The sequence below is a fragment of the Balaenoptera borealis genome (assembly GCF_965194805.1).
Source record: "Balaenoptera borealis genome assembly, chromosome: 17".
NCBI lineage: Eukaryota > Metazoa > Chordata > Mammalia > Artiodactyla > Balaenopteridae > Balaenoptera > Balaenoptera borealis.
Window position 1 is genome coordinate 45193294 of NC_138876.1, and position 17069 is coordinate 45210362.

The 17069-nt window shown below is 35.1% G+C and overlaps 1 protein-coding gene across 3 annotated transcripts in view; it reads left to right on the forward strand.

The window, feature by feature from the left end:
- Positions 1–17069, forward strand: part of PIP4P2 (phosphatidylinositol-4,5-bisphosphate 4-phosphatase 2) — a 91741-nt gene that overhangs the window by 24260 nt on the left and 50412 nt on the right. For all 3 annotated transcript variants that reach the window (XM_082364086.1, XM_082364088.1, XM_082364087.1), the window contains exon 2: positions 2020–2168. In XM_082364086.1, the coding sequence (XP_082220212.1) occupies positions 2020–2168 (149 nt within the window). The remainder of the gene's footprint in view (positions 1–2019; positions 2169–17069) is intronic.

A 17069-nucleotide genomic window follows, 5' to 3' on the forward strand; every position in this document is an offset into this window, starting at 1 on the left:
TATATGTATCACATCTTCTTTATCCATTCGTCTGTCGATGGGCATTTAGGTTGCTTCCATGACCTGGCTATTGTAAATAGTGCTGCAATTGAACATTGGGGTGCATGTGTCTTTTTGAATTATGGTTTTCTCTGGGTATATGCCCAGTAGTGGGATTGCTGGGTCATATGGTAATTCCATTTTTAGCTTTTTAAGGAACCTCCATACTGTTCTCCATAGTGGCTGTATCAATTTACATTCCCACCAACAGTGCAAGAGGGTTTCCTTTTCTCCACACCCTCTCCAGCATTTGTTGTTTGTAGATTTTCTGATGACGCCCATTCTAACTGGTGTGAGGTGATACCTCACTGTAGTTTTGATTTGCATTTCTCTAATAATTAGTGATGTTGAGCAGTTTTTCATGTGCCTAATTTATAGTTTTATAAATTATAAAACTATTTTTATAATTTAGACATCTATAGCTTCTTTTTAAGTTCAGTGTTTGACAGTGTTCTGGTATAAGACTCCCAGGGATGTGTGCATATTGTCATTTCAATGTGGCCTCTTTCAGAGCCTTGGCTGCTGCAGAAATTTGGTTTATTATGAATATTTGAATGGATAACATTTGTTGCTAATTCTTTGCAAGTCTAAAAAATCTACATGATATACCCCAAGGATGCCAGGTGGTAATATGTGGATTTTAAATATACCATAATGTGTTGTGCTCTAACTCATTTCAGACTATCATAGAGTTCAGAATCTAATCCAGTGGATAGAAAAATCTCTATTTCAAAAATAGCTCTTTTCATGATTAGGTATTGTTATTGTATTTTATAGTGTCACAGCAGTGACCCTTGAACTATCAGTTCTCTTTAGTGGGGATTCAATCATGTGTTGAGGTGTAGCCTTTTCTAGATGGCCTATGACAATATCTTACCTTGAAAGGGGCTCCTATGCCTGTAAATAAGATAGCTACAAAATGAGGCTAGGCAGTCCCCTTTAGAAATCCCATTCTGGAATAGTATATCTAGATTCTTTTTCTCTAACTTTTGTAACAAATATATACTTCTGGTAGATGAACACAATTCCGAAATTGGGCTTCTACCCTCTACCCAATCACCCAATCAGTCGACTTAAGGACTCTCAAAAAGCAGTGTGTGTGTGTGTGTGTGTGTGTGTGTGTGTGTGTGTGTATCTTTGTATTCTCAGAATTTTCAAACATACACAAAAGTAGTAAGAACAAAATGACCTTCTGTGTCTTTATATTCATAAATATAGGCATTTTGCTACTCTTGTTGCATCTATTAACCCATTTTTTTCTTGGAGTATTTAAATTAAATTCCAGACAATATATTTTTTACCCATAAATACTTTGATACATTTCCTAGATTTTTAATGTTAGGTGAAAGTTTGAGACAAAAATTGTTAAATTTACTTCATTCTTGTTTTTTGTCTGAAATTAGCATAATTCAATTCTAATTAGAACATGTTCCATGTTGATATGTTTAGATTTCCTGGGTTCGTTTTTGTCTCTCCTTGACTGCCACCAAAACCCTATTTTGTTCTTGTCATACTCAGCAGTTTTACACTGGTTCTAGTATAAACAGAGCACGACAACTACACAATGTATGTATATTATATATGTAAGTGATTTTAAAGCTTTGTCCTCATTGACTATTTCTATTTCTTGGGAGTCAGATCATTAGTGTAAGATTTTTATTTTAGGCATAAATTATCACCTTCCTATTACAAACTCTATGAATTTGCACATAGAAATGGAGTGGATATTTTGAGTATAGGTTAATAAAATGTGTAAACCTAGGCAGGTGTGATTTGGATTTTAGGAGCTAAGAATTACTCTACTTCACAATATAGTCCTATATGTGTTTCTGCTCTGAAACTATATTATGTTGGCCAGCTTTGAAAACATAAAGAACAGGAGAAATTTTGATAGTTTTCCTACTTTACTTCTATTGCTTGTTTGCTGAAACCAGCCGTAATATCTCTGAGACTCTGATTCAGTGGCTAATATCTTTTTAGCGGAACTCCCACCTCCGTACACAGCCATTGCCAGTCCAGATGCCAGTGGTATTCCAGTAATAAACTGCCGTGTGTGCCAATCTCTCATCAATTTGGATGGCAAGCTTCACCAGCATGTGGTTAAGTGCACGGTTTGCAATGAAGCTACGGTAAGTGGAGATATTCATTAATAAAAGCAGAAATTATTATCTGACATCTTCTCCCTAAAAAAGTATTCCAATAATGTTACTTACAAGTAGATGTGGGCTGGATACAGAAATGGCCATTTTTTTTATCCTTTCTTTCTTCCCTCTGGCTATTTCTCTTTTATCATACAAGGATGCCTCCAGGTGTTTAAAGCTAACTTCATTATGAAAATTTCATGATGAATTTACATGTAATGCCATTTGGCTCTTTACTTTCTAAAATGAGACTGACCATGGACAGTTATTTACAATTATCTTCAGTGTCTATCCTCATCTCAACGAAATCCATTCTGATTTTCACTAAAATGAAATATACTGAAGTCCACTACAAATGTGAACTTTGTACTTATTATGTAGAAAATTATTTAAACTTGTTTTACGTCTGTAGGATGGCGGTATAGTTTTTCTGGGCTTTCGTGATTGTGCATTTATTATTGACATTTGTGTCGAAGTGTTTATTAACAGCTTGGTATATTATTCCATTGATTTGATATTAATTCAGTGAAATATTCAAAAAAAATTTGAAGGGCATATTTTTTTACTGAACTTTGAGAAGAGCAACTAAATTTTAAGTAGGATTTTTACAGTTTTAAGTAATAAACTGGTAAAGAGTATACTGGTTAAATTAAATATATTTCTACTTTCATGGTTAGGCTTTATTTTAAAAATTTCAATCTGTCTCAAAACTTGAAATTAAATATTAATTTAATTTTTGGTACTTGTAGTTTTTCCTCTTTAGAAAAAGCCTAAAAGAAAAGTCAGCCAATGATTACTGTATCTCTGAGAACCTTGAAAGATGAATACTGGGGGCTTTATTATATGTTTTATGGAAAAATCATAAGATAAAACCTTAAGTCATGAAGCAATATATATCATTGTAAATACTTTTTCTATAAGGGACATCTTTTAGAGAACTTTATTGTGTAAATAGGTGATACCTGTAAAACTAGCTATTTTCTTTTTCAGTTGAACACTTAAATAGTAAGTTTCATTAATATCAACTTCCTTAGTGCTCCTTTTAGAGTTGGCAAGCAAATAAGAATTGTTAGACACAAATAGCATTTAAAAAAAAAATACCAGTGTCTTAAAGGCTTCCTTGGATTTGGCATTAGTGTTGAATTTTTTCACCTCTTCCTTCACCCATACAAACTTTGTTCTTTAATGAGAAGAAAGAAAGGAGATTTAAGCTTTATATTTACATGTGGAAGTAAACAGAACAGAGTAGGTCAATTATGCAAGAATCTCAAAGTCACTATGGATTTAGCCAGCAGCCTCAATCTGGTTACTTAGAAGTGATGAGTTCATATAGGGTCAGTAAAATTTGGCTACAAATAAGCTAGCTACTTTTGGACATAAAGAAAATTGTGCTGAAATTTTTATATCATTACTACCCCTGTTAAGTAAAGACATGTAAAAAATTGTTAATATTCTAGAGAATATGAATAGTATTTAATCAGATTGCCTTGTATGGAATTAGTAACATTACAAGGGAAGAAAAAATTGAAAAAAAAAAAGCCTTTGAGGAATGCTGTAACATATGACCTGCTAATGTTTAAAGTGTAATGTGATCTTAAATTTATGAATGAAGAGGTAGGTGTTAGGCAACTGGCAGCTTCTCTGGAGAAATTCTATGTTGAAAAGAACAGATATAATAGACAGATATAGTGGACCAGGGCACAAGAGAACAATTCTCTTATGTTCACTATCACTGTTTCCTACTCAATTTAACTGTTATTCATTCTCCTCATGTCACCTAAAACAGGATGTCAGTGTGTCTATTCTCTTGGATAGCCACCTTTAACAGGAACTGGACATTCCTGTGGAGATTGAAAGAAATAAAACATAACAAAACAGAAAAAAATCAAGGTTAATAAAAGTCCTTTTTACTTCAGTAGATAGAATTAGGAAGGGAAGTAAGGTGTGTGTTGTGTGTGTGTGTGTGTGTGTGTGTGTCTCTGTGTGTGTGTGTCTGTATATGAGAGAGAGAGAGAGAAAGAATATGGACAAATTTTAGCAACACTTGGAGAACACAGAATTTAAGGTTAAAAGGAGAAGCAATATCTATGACTAGTTAGTGGAAAATTTGAGAAGTCCTGGAGAAAGAGTGGAGTTAGTTGGCTGCATACTTGATTGAGTCTGAGATTTGGAAACTAATAGACTGGGGTTTGAATCTGCCACTTAGTAGCTATATATCCTTGGGGACTTCTCTAAACTGTGGTTCTTCATGTAAAGAGGTATAATAGTAATAATACCTACCTCTTAGGGTTGCTGTTGGGATTACAGAGGTAAAGTGCCCAGCACAGTTCCTGGAACATGTAAGCTTATTTTGCCAAGTAAGGCTATTAAAACTTATGCATATGAACAATGTCATCTCCCCTGCTGCCCCCCACCCCATCGTTTTACTGTAGACCAGAAATGACATGGTGTGGGCTGGCACTGAGGACCAGTGCTTGAAATCTTCCAGTTCAATCATCTTGTTTTACAAATGAGAGAATTGAGGTCTAGAAGTATGGTGGGAATAAAATACAGGCTACCTCAGAGACATTACAGGGTCAGTTCCAGACTACTGCAATAAAGCAAATATTGCAATAAAGCAAGTCACACAAATTTTTTGGTTTCCAGTGCAAATAAAAGTTATGTTTACACTATTCTGTAAGTGTGCAATAGCATTATGTCTAAAAAAAGGATATATCTTAATTAAAAAATACTTTATTGCTAAAAAATGTTAACCATCATCTGAGCCTTCAGCAAGTCATAATCTTTTTGCTGGTGAAGCATCTTGACTCCCTTTTGATGGCTGCTGACTGATCATGGAGGTGCTTGCTGAAGGTTGGGGTGTCTGTGGTAATTACTTAAAATAAGACAACAGTGAAGTTCACTGCATCAATCAATTCTTCCTTTCATGAACCATTTCTCTGTAACACACAATGCAGTTTGGTAGCATTTTACCCACAGTAGAACTTCTTACAAAATTGGAGTCGATCCTTTCAAACCCTGTGGCTGCTTTATCAACTAAATTTATGTAATATTCTAAATACTTTGTTGTCATTTTAACAATCTTCACAGCATCTTCACCAGGAATAGATTACATGTCAAGAAACCAATTTTATTTGCTTATCCATAAAAAGCAACTCCTATCCGTTAAAGTTTTATCATCAGATGGCAGCAATTCAGTCACATCTTCAGGTTCCACTTCTAATTCTAGTTCTCTTGCTATTTCCACCACTTCTGCATTTTCTTCCTCCACTGAAATTGAACACCTCAAAGTCATCCGTGAGGGTTAGAATAAACTTCTTCAAACTCCTGTTAATTTTGGTATTTTGACTTCTTCCCATGAATCACGAATGTTCTTAATGTATCTAGAATGGTGAATCCTTTCCAGAAGGTTTTCAGTTTACTTTGCACAGATCTATCAGAGGGATCACTATCTATGGCAGCCTTATGAAATCTATTTCATAAAAAATGAAACCTGAAAGTCAAAATTACTCCTTGATCCATGGGTTGCAGAATGAATGTTGTGTTAGCAGGCGTGAAAACATTAATCTCATTGTATATCTCCATAAGAGCTCTTGGGTCACCAGGTGCATTATCAATGAGCAGTAATATTTTGAAAGGAATTTTTTTTTCTCAGCGGTAGGTCTCAACAGTGGCCTTAAAATGCTCAGTAAACCATACTGTAAACAGATGTGCTGTCATCCAGACTTTGTTTCTCTATTTATAGTGTAGTGGCAGAGTAGTTTAGCATAATTCTTTAAGGGCCCTAGGATTTTCAGAATGGTAAATGAGCATTAGCTTCAACTTAAAGTCACCAGCTGCATCAGCCCCTAACAAGAGAGTCAGCCTGTCCTTTGAAGCTTTGAAACTAGACATTGACTTCTCCTCTTTAACTATGAAGTTCCTAGATGGCATTTTCTTCCACTAAAAGGCTTTTCATCTACACTGAAAATATTTAGTGTAGCCACCTTTCTTAATTAGCATAGCTAGATTTTCTGAATAACTCGCTGCAGCTTCAACATCAGAACTTGCAATTTCACCTTGCAATTTTTTTTTTAATTGAAGTATAGTTGATTTACAATGTTGTGTTAGTTTCAGGTGTACAGCAAAGTGATTCATATGTACACACACACACACACAAACACACACACACATATATATATTCCTTTTTGGATTCATTTACCTTATAAGTTATTACAAAATATTGAATATAGTTCCCTGTGCTATATAGTTGGTCCTTGTTGGTTATTTTATGATTAGTATGTATGTGTATGTTAATCCCAAACTCCTAATTTATCCCTCATCCCCGTTTCCACTTTGGAAACCATAAGTTTGTTTTCTATGTCTGTGGGTCTAATTATATTTTGTATATAAGTTCTTTTCTTTTAGATTCCACATATAAGCAATATTATATGCTATGGGTCTTTCTCTGTCTGACTTATTCACTTTAGTATGATAATCTCTAGGGCCATCCATGTTGCTGCAAATGGCATTATTTCATTCTTTTTAATGGCTGAGTAACATTCCATTCCAATATACAACATTTTCTTTATCCATTCATCTGTCATCTGATGGACAAGTAGATTACTTCCATGTCTTGGCTGTTGTAAATAGTGCTGAAATGAACATTGGGGTGCATATATCTTTCCAAATTATGGTCTTCTCTGGATATATGCCCAGGGGTGGGATTGCAGGATCATGTGGTAGCTCTACTTTTAGTTTTAAGTGAATCTCCATACTGTTCTCCATAGTGGCTTCACCAATTTACATTCCCTTTAACAGTGTAGGAGGGTTTTTTCTCCACACCTTCTCCAGCATTTATTATTTGTAGTCTTTTTGATGATGGCTATTCTGTAAATTGATACAGCCACTATGGAGAACAGTACGGAGGTTCCTTTAAAAACTAAAAATAGATTTACCATATGATCCAGCAATCCCACTACTGGGCGTATACCCAGAGAAAACCATAATTCAAAAAGACACATGCACCCCAATGTTCATTGCAGCACTATTTACAATAGCCAGGTCATGGAAGCAACCTAAATGCCCATCAACAGACGAACGGATAAAGAAGTTGTGGTACATATATACAATGGAATATTACTCAGCCATAAAAAGGAATGAAATTGAGTCATTTGTTGAGACGTGGATGGATCTAGAGACTCTCATACAGAGTGAAGTAAGTCAAAAAGAGAAAAACAAATATCGTATATTAATGCATGTATGTGGAACCTAGAAAAATGGTACAGATGAGCCAGTTTGCAGGGCAGAAGTTGAGACACAGACGTAGAGAACAGACATATGGACACCAAGGGGGGAAAACTGCAGTGGGGTGGGGATGGTGGTGTGCTGAATTGGGCGATTGGGATTGACATGTATACACTGATGTGTATAAAATTGATGACTAATAAGAACCTGCAGTATAAACAAACAAACAAACAAAACAACTAATAGTAAACTTTCATTGGGTTATTTGTATGGAAATATGTTAATATAAATGTTTCAGACATTACATGAAATTTCTAAAAATCTTATATGTTCTGGTATAATGTTATAAGTCATAATTCTAGTTATTACTTTAAAATGTATGTCTCAGAAATAACTAAATTTCCTTGTCAATTGCACTATTATGAACTTTCATCAAATCTTTAACTGTGGTCATTTTTAAGTCTTTTGTCATTTACAGACAGTTCTGGGTGTACTCTGATGCTTTTGCAAATATGTTCCTATAAAAGGGGTTCATCTTCAAGGAATTCATAGAAGAGACTCTGACAAGTACAGGTTTCTGATAACTGTACTGCTGAACTGAATGAATAAGCATTCTCAGAACTCTAATGAAAAACTGATGAACTCATAAAAGTGCTAACAAAAGATCAAGATAAAAAAAATTAATTACATTAGATGATGGCCATTCTGACATGTGTGGGGTGATATCTCATTGTAGTTTTGACTTGCATTTCTCTAGTAATTAGTGATGTTGAGCATCTTTTCATGTGCCTCTTGGCCATCTGTATGTCTTTTGTGGAGAAATGTCTATTTAGGTCTTCTGCCCATTTCTTGACTGGGTTGTTTGTTTTTTGATATTGAGCCACATGAGCTGTTTGCAAATTTTGGAGACTAATCCCTTGTCTGTTGCATCATTTGCAAATATTTTCTCCCATTCTGTGGGTTGTCTTTTAATTTTGTCTATGATTTCCTTTGCTGTGCAAAAGCTTTTAAGTTTAATTAGGTCCCATTTATTTATTTTTGTTTTTATTTCCATTACTCTAAGAGTCGGCTCAGAAAAGATATTGCTGCAATTTATGTCAGAGTGTTCTGCCTGTGTTTTCCTCTAAGAGTTTTATAGTATCTGTTGTTACATTGAGGTCTTTAATCCATTTTGAGTTTATTTTTCTGTGTGGTGTTAAAGAATGTCCTAATTTCATTTTTTTTTAAATGTAGCTGTCCAGTTTTCCAAGCACCATTTATTGAAGAGACAGTCTTTCCTCCGTTGTATAGCCTTGCCTCCTTTGTCATAGATTAATTGACCATAGGTGCATGGGTTTATTTCTGGGCTTTCTATCCTGTTCCACTGATCTAAATTTCTGTTTCTGTGCCAGTACCATACTGTCTTGATTACCATAGCTTTGTAGTATACTCTGAATTCAGGAAGCCTGATTCCTCCAGCTCTATTTTTCTTTCTCAAGATTTCTTTGACTATTTGGGGTCTTTTGTGTTTCCATACAAATTTAAAACTTTTTTGTTTTAGATTTGTGAAAAATGCCATTGGTAATTTGATGGGGATTTCATTGAATCTGTAGATTGCTTTGGGTAGTATAGTCATTTTGAAAATATAAATTCTTCTAATCCAAAAACATGGTATATCTTTCCATCTGTTTGTGTCATCTTTGATTTCTTTCTTTAGTATCTTAGAGTTTTCAGAGTACAGGTCTTTTGCCTCCTTAGATAGGTTTATGCCTAGGTATTTTATTCCTTTTGATGCAGTGGTAAATGGAATTGTTTCCTTAATTTCTCTTTCTGATTTTTCATTGTTAGTGTCTAAAAATTCAACAGATTTCTGTGTTTTAATTCTGTATCCTGCAACTTCACCGAATTCATTAATGAGCTCTGATAGTTTTCTGGTAGCATATCTAGGATTTTCTTTGTATAGTATCATGTCATCTGCAGTAACAGTTTTACTTCTTCCTTTCCAATTTGGATTCCTTTTCTTTCTCTTTCTTCTCTGATTGCCATGGCTAGGACTTCCAAAACTATATTGAAAAAAAACTGATGAGAGTGGACATCCTTGTCTTGTTCCTGATCTTAGAGGAAATGCTTTCAGCTTTCACCGTTGAGTATGATGTTAGCTGTAGGTTTGTCATATTTGGCCTTTATTATGTTGAGGTATGTTTCCTCTATGCCCACTTTCTGGAGAGTTTTTATCACAACTGGGTGTTGAATTTTGTCTAAAGCTTTTTCTGCATCTATTGAGATGATCATATGGTTTTTATTCTTCAATTTGTTCATGTGGTGTATCACAGTGATTGATTTGTGTGTATTCAAAATCCCTGCATCCCTGGGATAAATCCCACTTGATCATGGGGTATGATCCTTTAAATGTATTGTTGGATTCAGTTTGCTAGTATTTTGTTAAGAATTTTTGTGTCTAAGTTCATCAGTGATATTGGCGGGTAATTTTCTTTTTTTGTGGTATCTTTGTCTGGTTTTGGTATCAGGGTGATGGTGGCATCATAGAATGTTTGGAAGTGTTCTTTCCTCTGCAGTTTTTTGGAACAGTTTCAGAAGGATAGTGTTAACTTTTCTGTAAATGTTTGATATAATTTGCCTGTGAAGCCATCTGGTCCTGGACTTTTGTCTGTTGGGAGTTTTTAAATCACAGATTCAATCTCAGTAGTTGTAATTGGTCTGTTTATATTTTCTATTTCTTCCGGGTTCAGTCTTGGAAGATTGTACCTTTCTAAGAATGTGTCTGTTTCTTCTAAGTTTCCATTTTCTTGGCATATAATTGCTTGTACTAGTCTCTTACGGTCCTTTGTATTTCTGTGGTGTCCATTGTAACTTCTGTTTTTCATTTCTAATTTTATTGATTTGGCCTCTCTTCCTTCTTTTCTTGATGAGTCTGGCTAAAGGTTTATCAATTTTATTTATCTTTTCAAAGAATCAGATTTTAGTTTCATTGATCTTTTCTATTGTTTTCTTCATCTCTATTTCATTTATTTCTGCTCTGATCTCTTTGATTTCTTTCCTCTACTAACTATGGGTTTTGTTTGTTCTTTCTCTAGTTGCTTTAAGTGTAAGGTTAGGTTGTTTGTTTGAGATTTTTCCTGAGATAAGCTTGTATCTCTATAAACTTCCCTCTTAGAACTGCTTTTGTTGCATCCCATAGATTTTAGATCATTGTGTCTTCGTTTTCATTTATCTCTAGGTATTTTTTGATTTCTTCTTTTTTTCGTCAGTGATCCATTGGTTTTTTAGTAGCCTATTGTTTAGCCTCCATGTATTTGTGGTTTCTGCAGTATTTTTCTTGTAGTTGATTTCTAATCTCATAGTGTTGTGGTTGGAAAAGAGGCTTGATATGATTTCAATTTTCTTAACTTTACCAAGTCTTGCTTTGTGGCCCAGCATTTGATCTATCCTGCGGAATGTTCCATGTGCACTTGAAAAGAATGTGTTCTGCTGTTTTTGGATGGAATGCTCTATAGATATCAATTAGTGCATCTGGTCTAATGTGTCATTTAAGGCCTGTGTTTCTTTATTGATTTTCTTTCTGGATGAGCTGTCCATTGATGAAACTGGGGTGTTTAAGTCTCCCACTATTATTGTATTACTGTCAATTTCTCCTTTTATGGCTGTTAGCATATGTCTTATATATTGAGGTGCTCCTGTGTTAGGTGAATATATATTTTAAATTGTTATATCTTCTTCTTACAATGATCCCTTGATCATTATGTAGTGTCCTTCTTTGTCTCTTGTAGCAGTCTTTATTTTAAAGTCTAATTTTGTCTGATGTGAGTACTGCTACTCCATCTTTCTTTTGATTTCCATTTGCATGGAATACCTTTTGCCATCCCCTCACTTTCAGTCTGTATTTGTCCCTAGATCTGAAGAGGGTCTCTGTTGTAGACAACATATATATGGGTCTTGTTTTTTATCCATTCAGGCAGTGAATGTCTTTTGGTTGGAGCATTTAATCTGTTTACATTTTAGGTAATTATCAATATATATGTTCTTTTTTTTTTTTTTTATAATTTAAAACGTATACACTTTATTTTATTTTATTTTATTTTTTTTGTTTTGTTTGTTTGTTTTTTTTATATTGCAGGTTCTTATTAGGCATCAATTTTATACACATCAGTGTATACATGTCAATCCCAATCGCCCAATTCAGCACACCACCATCCCCACCCCACTGCAGTTTTCCCCCCTTGGTGTCCATATGTCTGTTCTCTACGTCTGTGTCTCAACTTCTGCCCTGCAAACCGGCTCATCTGTACCATTTTTCTAGGTTCCACATACATGCGTTAATATACGATATTTGTTTTTCTCTTTTTGACTTACTTCACTCTGTATGAGAGTCTCTAGATCCATCCACGTCTCAACAAATGACTCAATTTCATTCCTTTTTATGGCTGAGTAATATTCCATTGTATATATGTACCACAACTTCTTTATCCGTTCGTCTGTTGATGGGCATTTAGGTTGCTTCCATGACCTGGCTATTGTAAATAGTGCTGCAATGAACATTGGGGTGCATGTGTCTTTTTGAATTATGGTTTTCTCTGGGTATATGCCCAGTAGTGGGATTGCTGTGTCTTATGGTAATTCTATTTTTAGTTTTTTAAGGAACCTCCATATTGTTCTCCATAGTGGCTGTATCAATTTACATTCCCACCAACAGTGCAAGAGGGTTCCCTTTTCTCCACACCCTCTCCAGCATTTGTTGTTTGTAGATTTTCTGATGATGCCCATTCTAACTGGAGTGAGGTGATACCTCATTGTAGTTTTCATTTGCATTTCTCTAATAATTAGTGATGTTGAGCATCTTTTCATGTGCTTCGTGGCCGTCTGTATGTCTTCTTTGGAGAAATGTCTATTTAGGTCTTCTGCCCATTTTTGGATTGGAGTGTTTGTTTCTTTAATATTGAGCTGAATGAGCTGTTTATATATTTTGGAGATTAATCCTTTGTCTGTTGATTCGTTTGCAAATATTTTCTCCCATTCTGAGGGTTGTCTTTTCGTCTTGTTTATGGTTTCCTTTGCTGTGCAAAAGCTTTGAAGTTTCATTAGGTCCCACTTGTTTATTTTTGTTTTTATTTCCATTACTCTAGGAGGTGGATCAAAAAAGATCTTGCTGTGATTTATGTCAAAGAGTGTTCTTCCTATGTTTTCCTCTAAGAGTTTTATAGTGTCCAGTCTTATATTTAGGTCTCTAATCCATTTTGAGTTTATTTTTGTGTATGGTGTTAGGGAGTATTCTAATTTCATTCTTTTACATGTAGCTGTCCAGTTTTCCCAGCACCACTTATTGAAGAGACAGTCTTTTCTCCATTGTATATCTTTGCCTCCTTTGTCATAGATTAGTTGACCATAGGTACGTGGGTTAATCTCTGGGCTTTCTATCTTGTTCCATTGATCTATGTTTCTGTTTTTGTGCCAGTACCATATTGTCTTGATTACTGTAGCTTTGTAGTATAGTCTGAAGTCAGGGAGTCTGATTCCTCCAGCTCCATTTTTTTCCCTCAAGACTGCTTTGGCTATTCGGGGTCTTTTGTGTCTCCATACAAATTTTAAGATGATTTGTTCTAGCTCCGTAAAAAATGCCATTGGTAGTTTGATAGGGATTGCATTGAATCTGTAGATTGCTTTGGGTAGTATACTCATTTTCACAATGTTGATTCTTCCAATCCAAGAACATGGTATATCTCTCCATCTGTTGGTATCATCTTTAATTTCTTTCATCAGTGTCTTATAGTTTTCTGCATACAGGTCTGTTGTCTCCCTAGGTAGGTTTATTCCTAGGTATTTTATTCTTTTTGTTGCAGTGGTAAATGGGAGTGTTTCCTTAATTTCTCTTTCAGATTTTTCATCATTAGTGTATAGGAATGCAAGAGATTTCTGTGCATTAATTTTATATCCTGAAACTTTACTATATTCATTGATTAGCTCTAGCAGTTTTCTGGTGGCAGTTTTAGGATTCTCTATGTATAGTATCATGTCATCTGCAAACAGTGACAGTTTTACTTCTTCTTTTCCAATTTGTATTCCTTTTATTTCTTTTCCCTCTCTGATTGCCGTGGCTAGGACTTCCAGAACTATGTTGAATAATAGTGGTGAGAGTGGACATCCTTGTCTTGTTCCTGATCTTAGAGGAAATGCTTTCAGTGTTTCACCATTGAGAATGATGTTTGCTGTGGGTTTGTCATATATGGCCTTTATTATGTTGAGGTAGGTTCCCTCTATGCCCACTTTCTGGAGAGTTTTTATCAGAAATGGGTGTTGAATTTTGTCAAAAGTTTTTCTGCATCTATTGAGATGATCATATGGTTTTTATTCTTCAATTTGTTAATATGGTGTATCACATTGATTGATTTGCGTATATTGAAGAATCCTTGCATCCCTGGGATAAATCCCACTTGATCGTGGTGTATGATCCTTTTAATGTGTTGTTGGATTCTGTTTGCTAGTATTTTGTTGAGGATTTTTGCATCTATATTCATCAGTGATATTGGTCTGTAATTTTCTTTTTTTTGTAGTGTCTTTGTCTGGTTTTGGTATCAGGGTGATGGTGGCCTCATAGAATGAGTTTGGGAGTGTTCCTTCCTCTGCAATTTTTTGGAAGAGTTTGAGAAGGATGGGTGTTAGCTCTTCTCTAAATGTTTGATAGAATTCACCTGTGAAGCCATCTGGTCCTGGACTTTTGTTTGTTGGAAGATTTTTAATCAGTTTCAATTTCATTACTTGTGATTGGTCTGTTCATATTTTCTATTTCTTCCTGGTTCAGTTTTGGAAGGTTATACCTTTCTAAGAATTTGTCCATTTCTTCCAGGTTGTCCATTTTATTGGCATAAAGTTGCTTGTAGTAGTCTCTTAGGATGCTTTGTATTTCTGCGGTGTCTGTTGTAACTTCTTTTTCATTTCTGATTTTATTGATTTGAGTCCTCTACCTCTTTTTCTTGATGAGTCTGGCTAATGGCTTATCAATTTTGTTTATCTTCTCAAAGAACCAACTTTTAGTTTTATTGATCTTTGCTATTGTTTTCTTTGTTTCTATTTCATTTATTTCTGCTCTGATCTTTATGATTTCTTTCCTTCTGCTAACTTTGGGTTTTGTTTGTTCTTCTTTCTCTAGTTTCTTTAGGTGTAAGGTAGATTGTTTACTTGAGATTTTTCTTGTTTCTTTAGGTAGGCTTGTATAGCTATAAACTTCCCTCTTAGAACTGCTTTTGCTGCATCCCATAGGTTTTGGGTCGTCGTGTTTTCATTGTCATTTGTCTCTAGGTATTTTTTTATTTCCTCTTTGATTTCTTCAGTGATCTCTTGGTTATTTAGTAACGTATTGTTTAGCCTCCATGTGTTTGTCTTTTTTACGTTTTTTTCCCTGTAATTCATTTCTAATCTCATAGCGTTGTGGTCAGAAAAGATGCTTGATATGATTTCAATTTTCTTAAATTTACTGATGCTTGATTTGTGACCCAAGATGTGATCTATCCTGGAGAATGTTCCGTGCGCACTTGAGAAGAACGTGTAATCTGCTGTTTTTGGATGGAATGTCCTATAAATATCAGTTAAATCTATCTGGTCTATTGTGTCATTTAAAGCTTCTGTTTCCTTATTTATTTTCATTTTGGATGATCTGTCCATTGGTGTAAGTGAGGTGTTAAAGTCCCCCACTATTACTGTGTTACTGTCAATTTCCTCTTTTATAGCTGTTAGCAGTTGCCTTATGTATTGAGGTGCTCCTATGTTGGGTGCATATATATTTATAATTGTTATATCTTTTTCTTGGATTGATCCCTGGATCATTATGTAGTGTCCTTCCTTGTCTCTTGTAACATTCTTTATTTTAAAGTCTATTTTATCTGATATGAGTATAGCTACTCCAGCTTTCTTTTGATTTCCATTTGCATGGAATATCTTTTTCCATCCCCTCACTTTCAGTCTGTATGTGTCCCTAGGTCTAAAGTGAGTCTCTTGTAGACAGCATATATATGGGTCTTGTTTTTGTATCCATTCAGCCAGTCTGTGTCTTTTGGTTGGGGCATTTAATCCATTCACGTTTAAGGTAATTATCGATATGTATGTTCCTATGACCATTTTCTTTATTGTTTTGGGTTTGTTTTTGTAGGTCCTTTTCTTCTCTTGTGTTTCCCACTTAGAGAAGTTCCTTTAGCATTTGTTGTAGAGCTGGTTTGGTGGTGCAGAATTCTCTTAGCTTTTGCTTGTCTGTAAAGCTTTTGATTTCTCCATCAAATCTAAATGAGATCCTTGCCGGGTAGAGTAATCTTGGTTGTAGGTTCTTCCCTTTCATCACTTTAAGCATATCATGCCACTCCCTTCTGGCTTGCAGAGTTTCTGCTGAGAAATCAGCTGTTAACCTTATGGGAGTTCCCTTGTATGTTATTTGTCGTTTTTCCCTTGCTGCTTTCAATAATTTTTCTTTGTCTTTAATTTTTGCCACTTTGATTACTATGTGTCTCGGCGTGTTTCTCCTTGGGTTTATCCTGTATGGGACTCTCTGCGCTTCCTGGAGTTGGGTGGCTATTTCCTTTCCCATGTTAGGGAAGTTTTCGACTATAATCTCTTCAAATATTTTCTCTGGTCCTTTCTCTCTCTCTTCTCCTTCTGGGACCCCTATAATGCGAATGTTGTTGCGTTTAATGTTGTCCCAGAGGTCTCTTAGGCTGTCTTCATTTCTTTTCATTCTTTTTTCTTTAGTCTGTTCCACAGCAGTGAATTCCACCATTCTGTCTTCCAGGTCACTTATCCGTTCTTCTGCCTCAGTTATTCTGCTATTGATTCCTTCTAGTGTAGTTTTCATTTCAGTTATTGTATTGGTCATCTCTGTTTGTTTGTTCTTTAATTCTTCTAGGTCTTTGTTAATCATTTCTTGCATCTTCTCAATCTTTGCCTCCATTCTTATTCCGAGGTCCTGGATCATCTTCACTATCATTATTCTGAATTCTTTTTCTGGAAGGTTGCCTATCTCCACTTCATTTAGTTGTTTTTCTGGGGTTTTTTCTTGTTCCTTCATCTGGTACATAGCCCTCTGCCTTTTTATCTTCTCTATCTTTCTGTAACTGTGGTTTTTGGTCCACAGGCTGCAGGATTGTAGTTTTTCTTGCTTCTGCTGTCTGCCCTCTGGTGGTTGAGGCTATCTAAGAGGCTTGATGGGAGGCTCTGGTGGTGGGCAGAGCTGAATATACATGTTCTTATTGCCATTTTGTTCATTGTTTTGGATTTTTTTTAAAGTCTTTTTTCTTCCTTTCCTCTTTTGTTCTCTTCTCTTGTGATTTGATGACTAACTTTAGTGTTTGTTGGATTTCTTTTCCTTTTTGGTATATATTTCTATTATAGATGTTTGATTTGTGGTTACTATGAGGTTTTGATATAGCAGTCTCTCTATATATACATGATTGTTTTAAGTTGCTGGTCTCTTAATTTTAAATGCATTACAAATATCCTGCATTTGTACTCTCCTCTTATGATTACTTGTCTTGATATCATATTTGTGTGTGGATAATTTTCTGCCTTTACTTTATGCTTGCCTTTACCAGTGAGCTTTCCCATTTCATAATTTTCTTGTTTCTAGTTGTGAGCTTTTCTTTTCTGCCTAGGGAAGTTCCTTTAGCTTTTGTTGTAAAATTCGTTTTG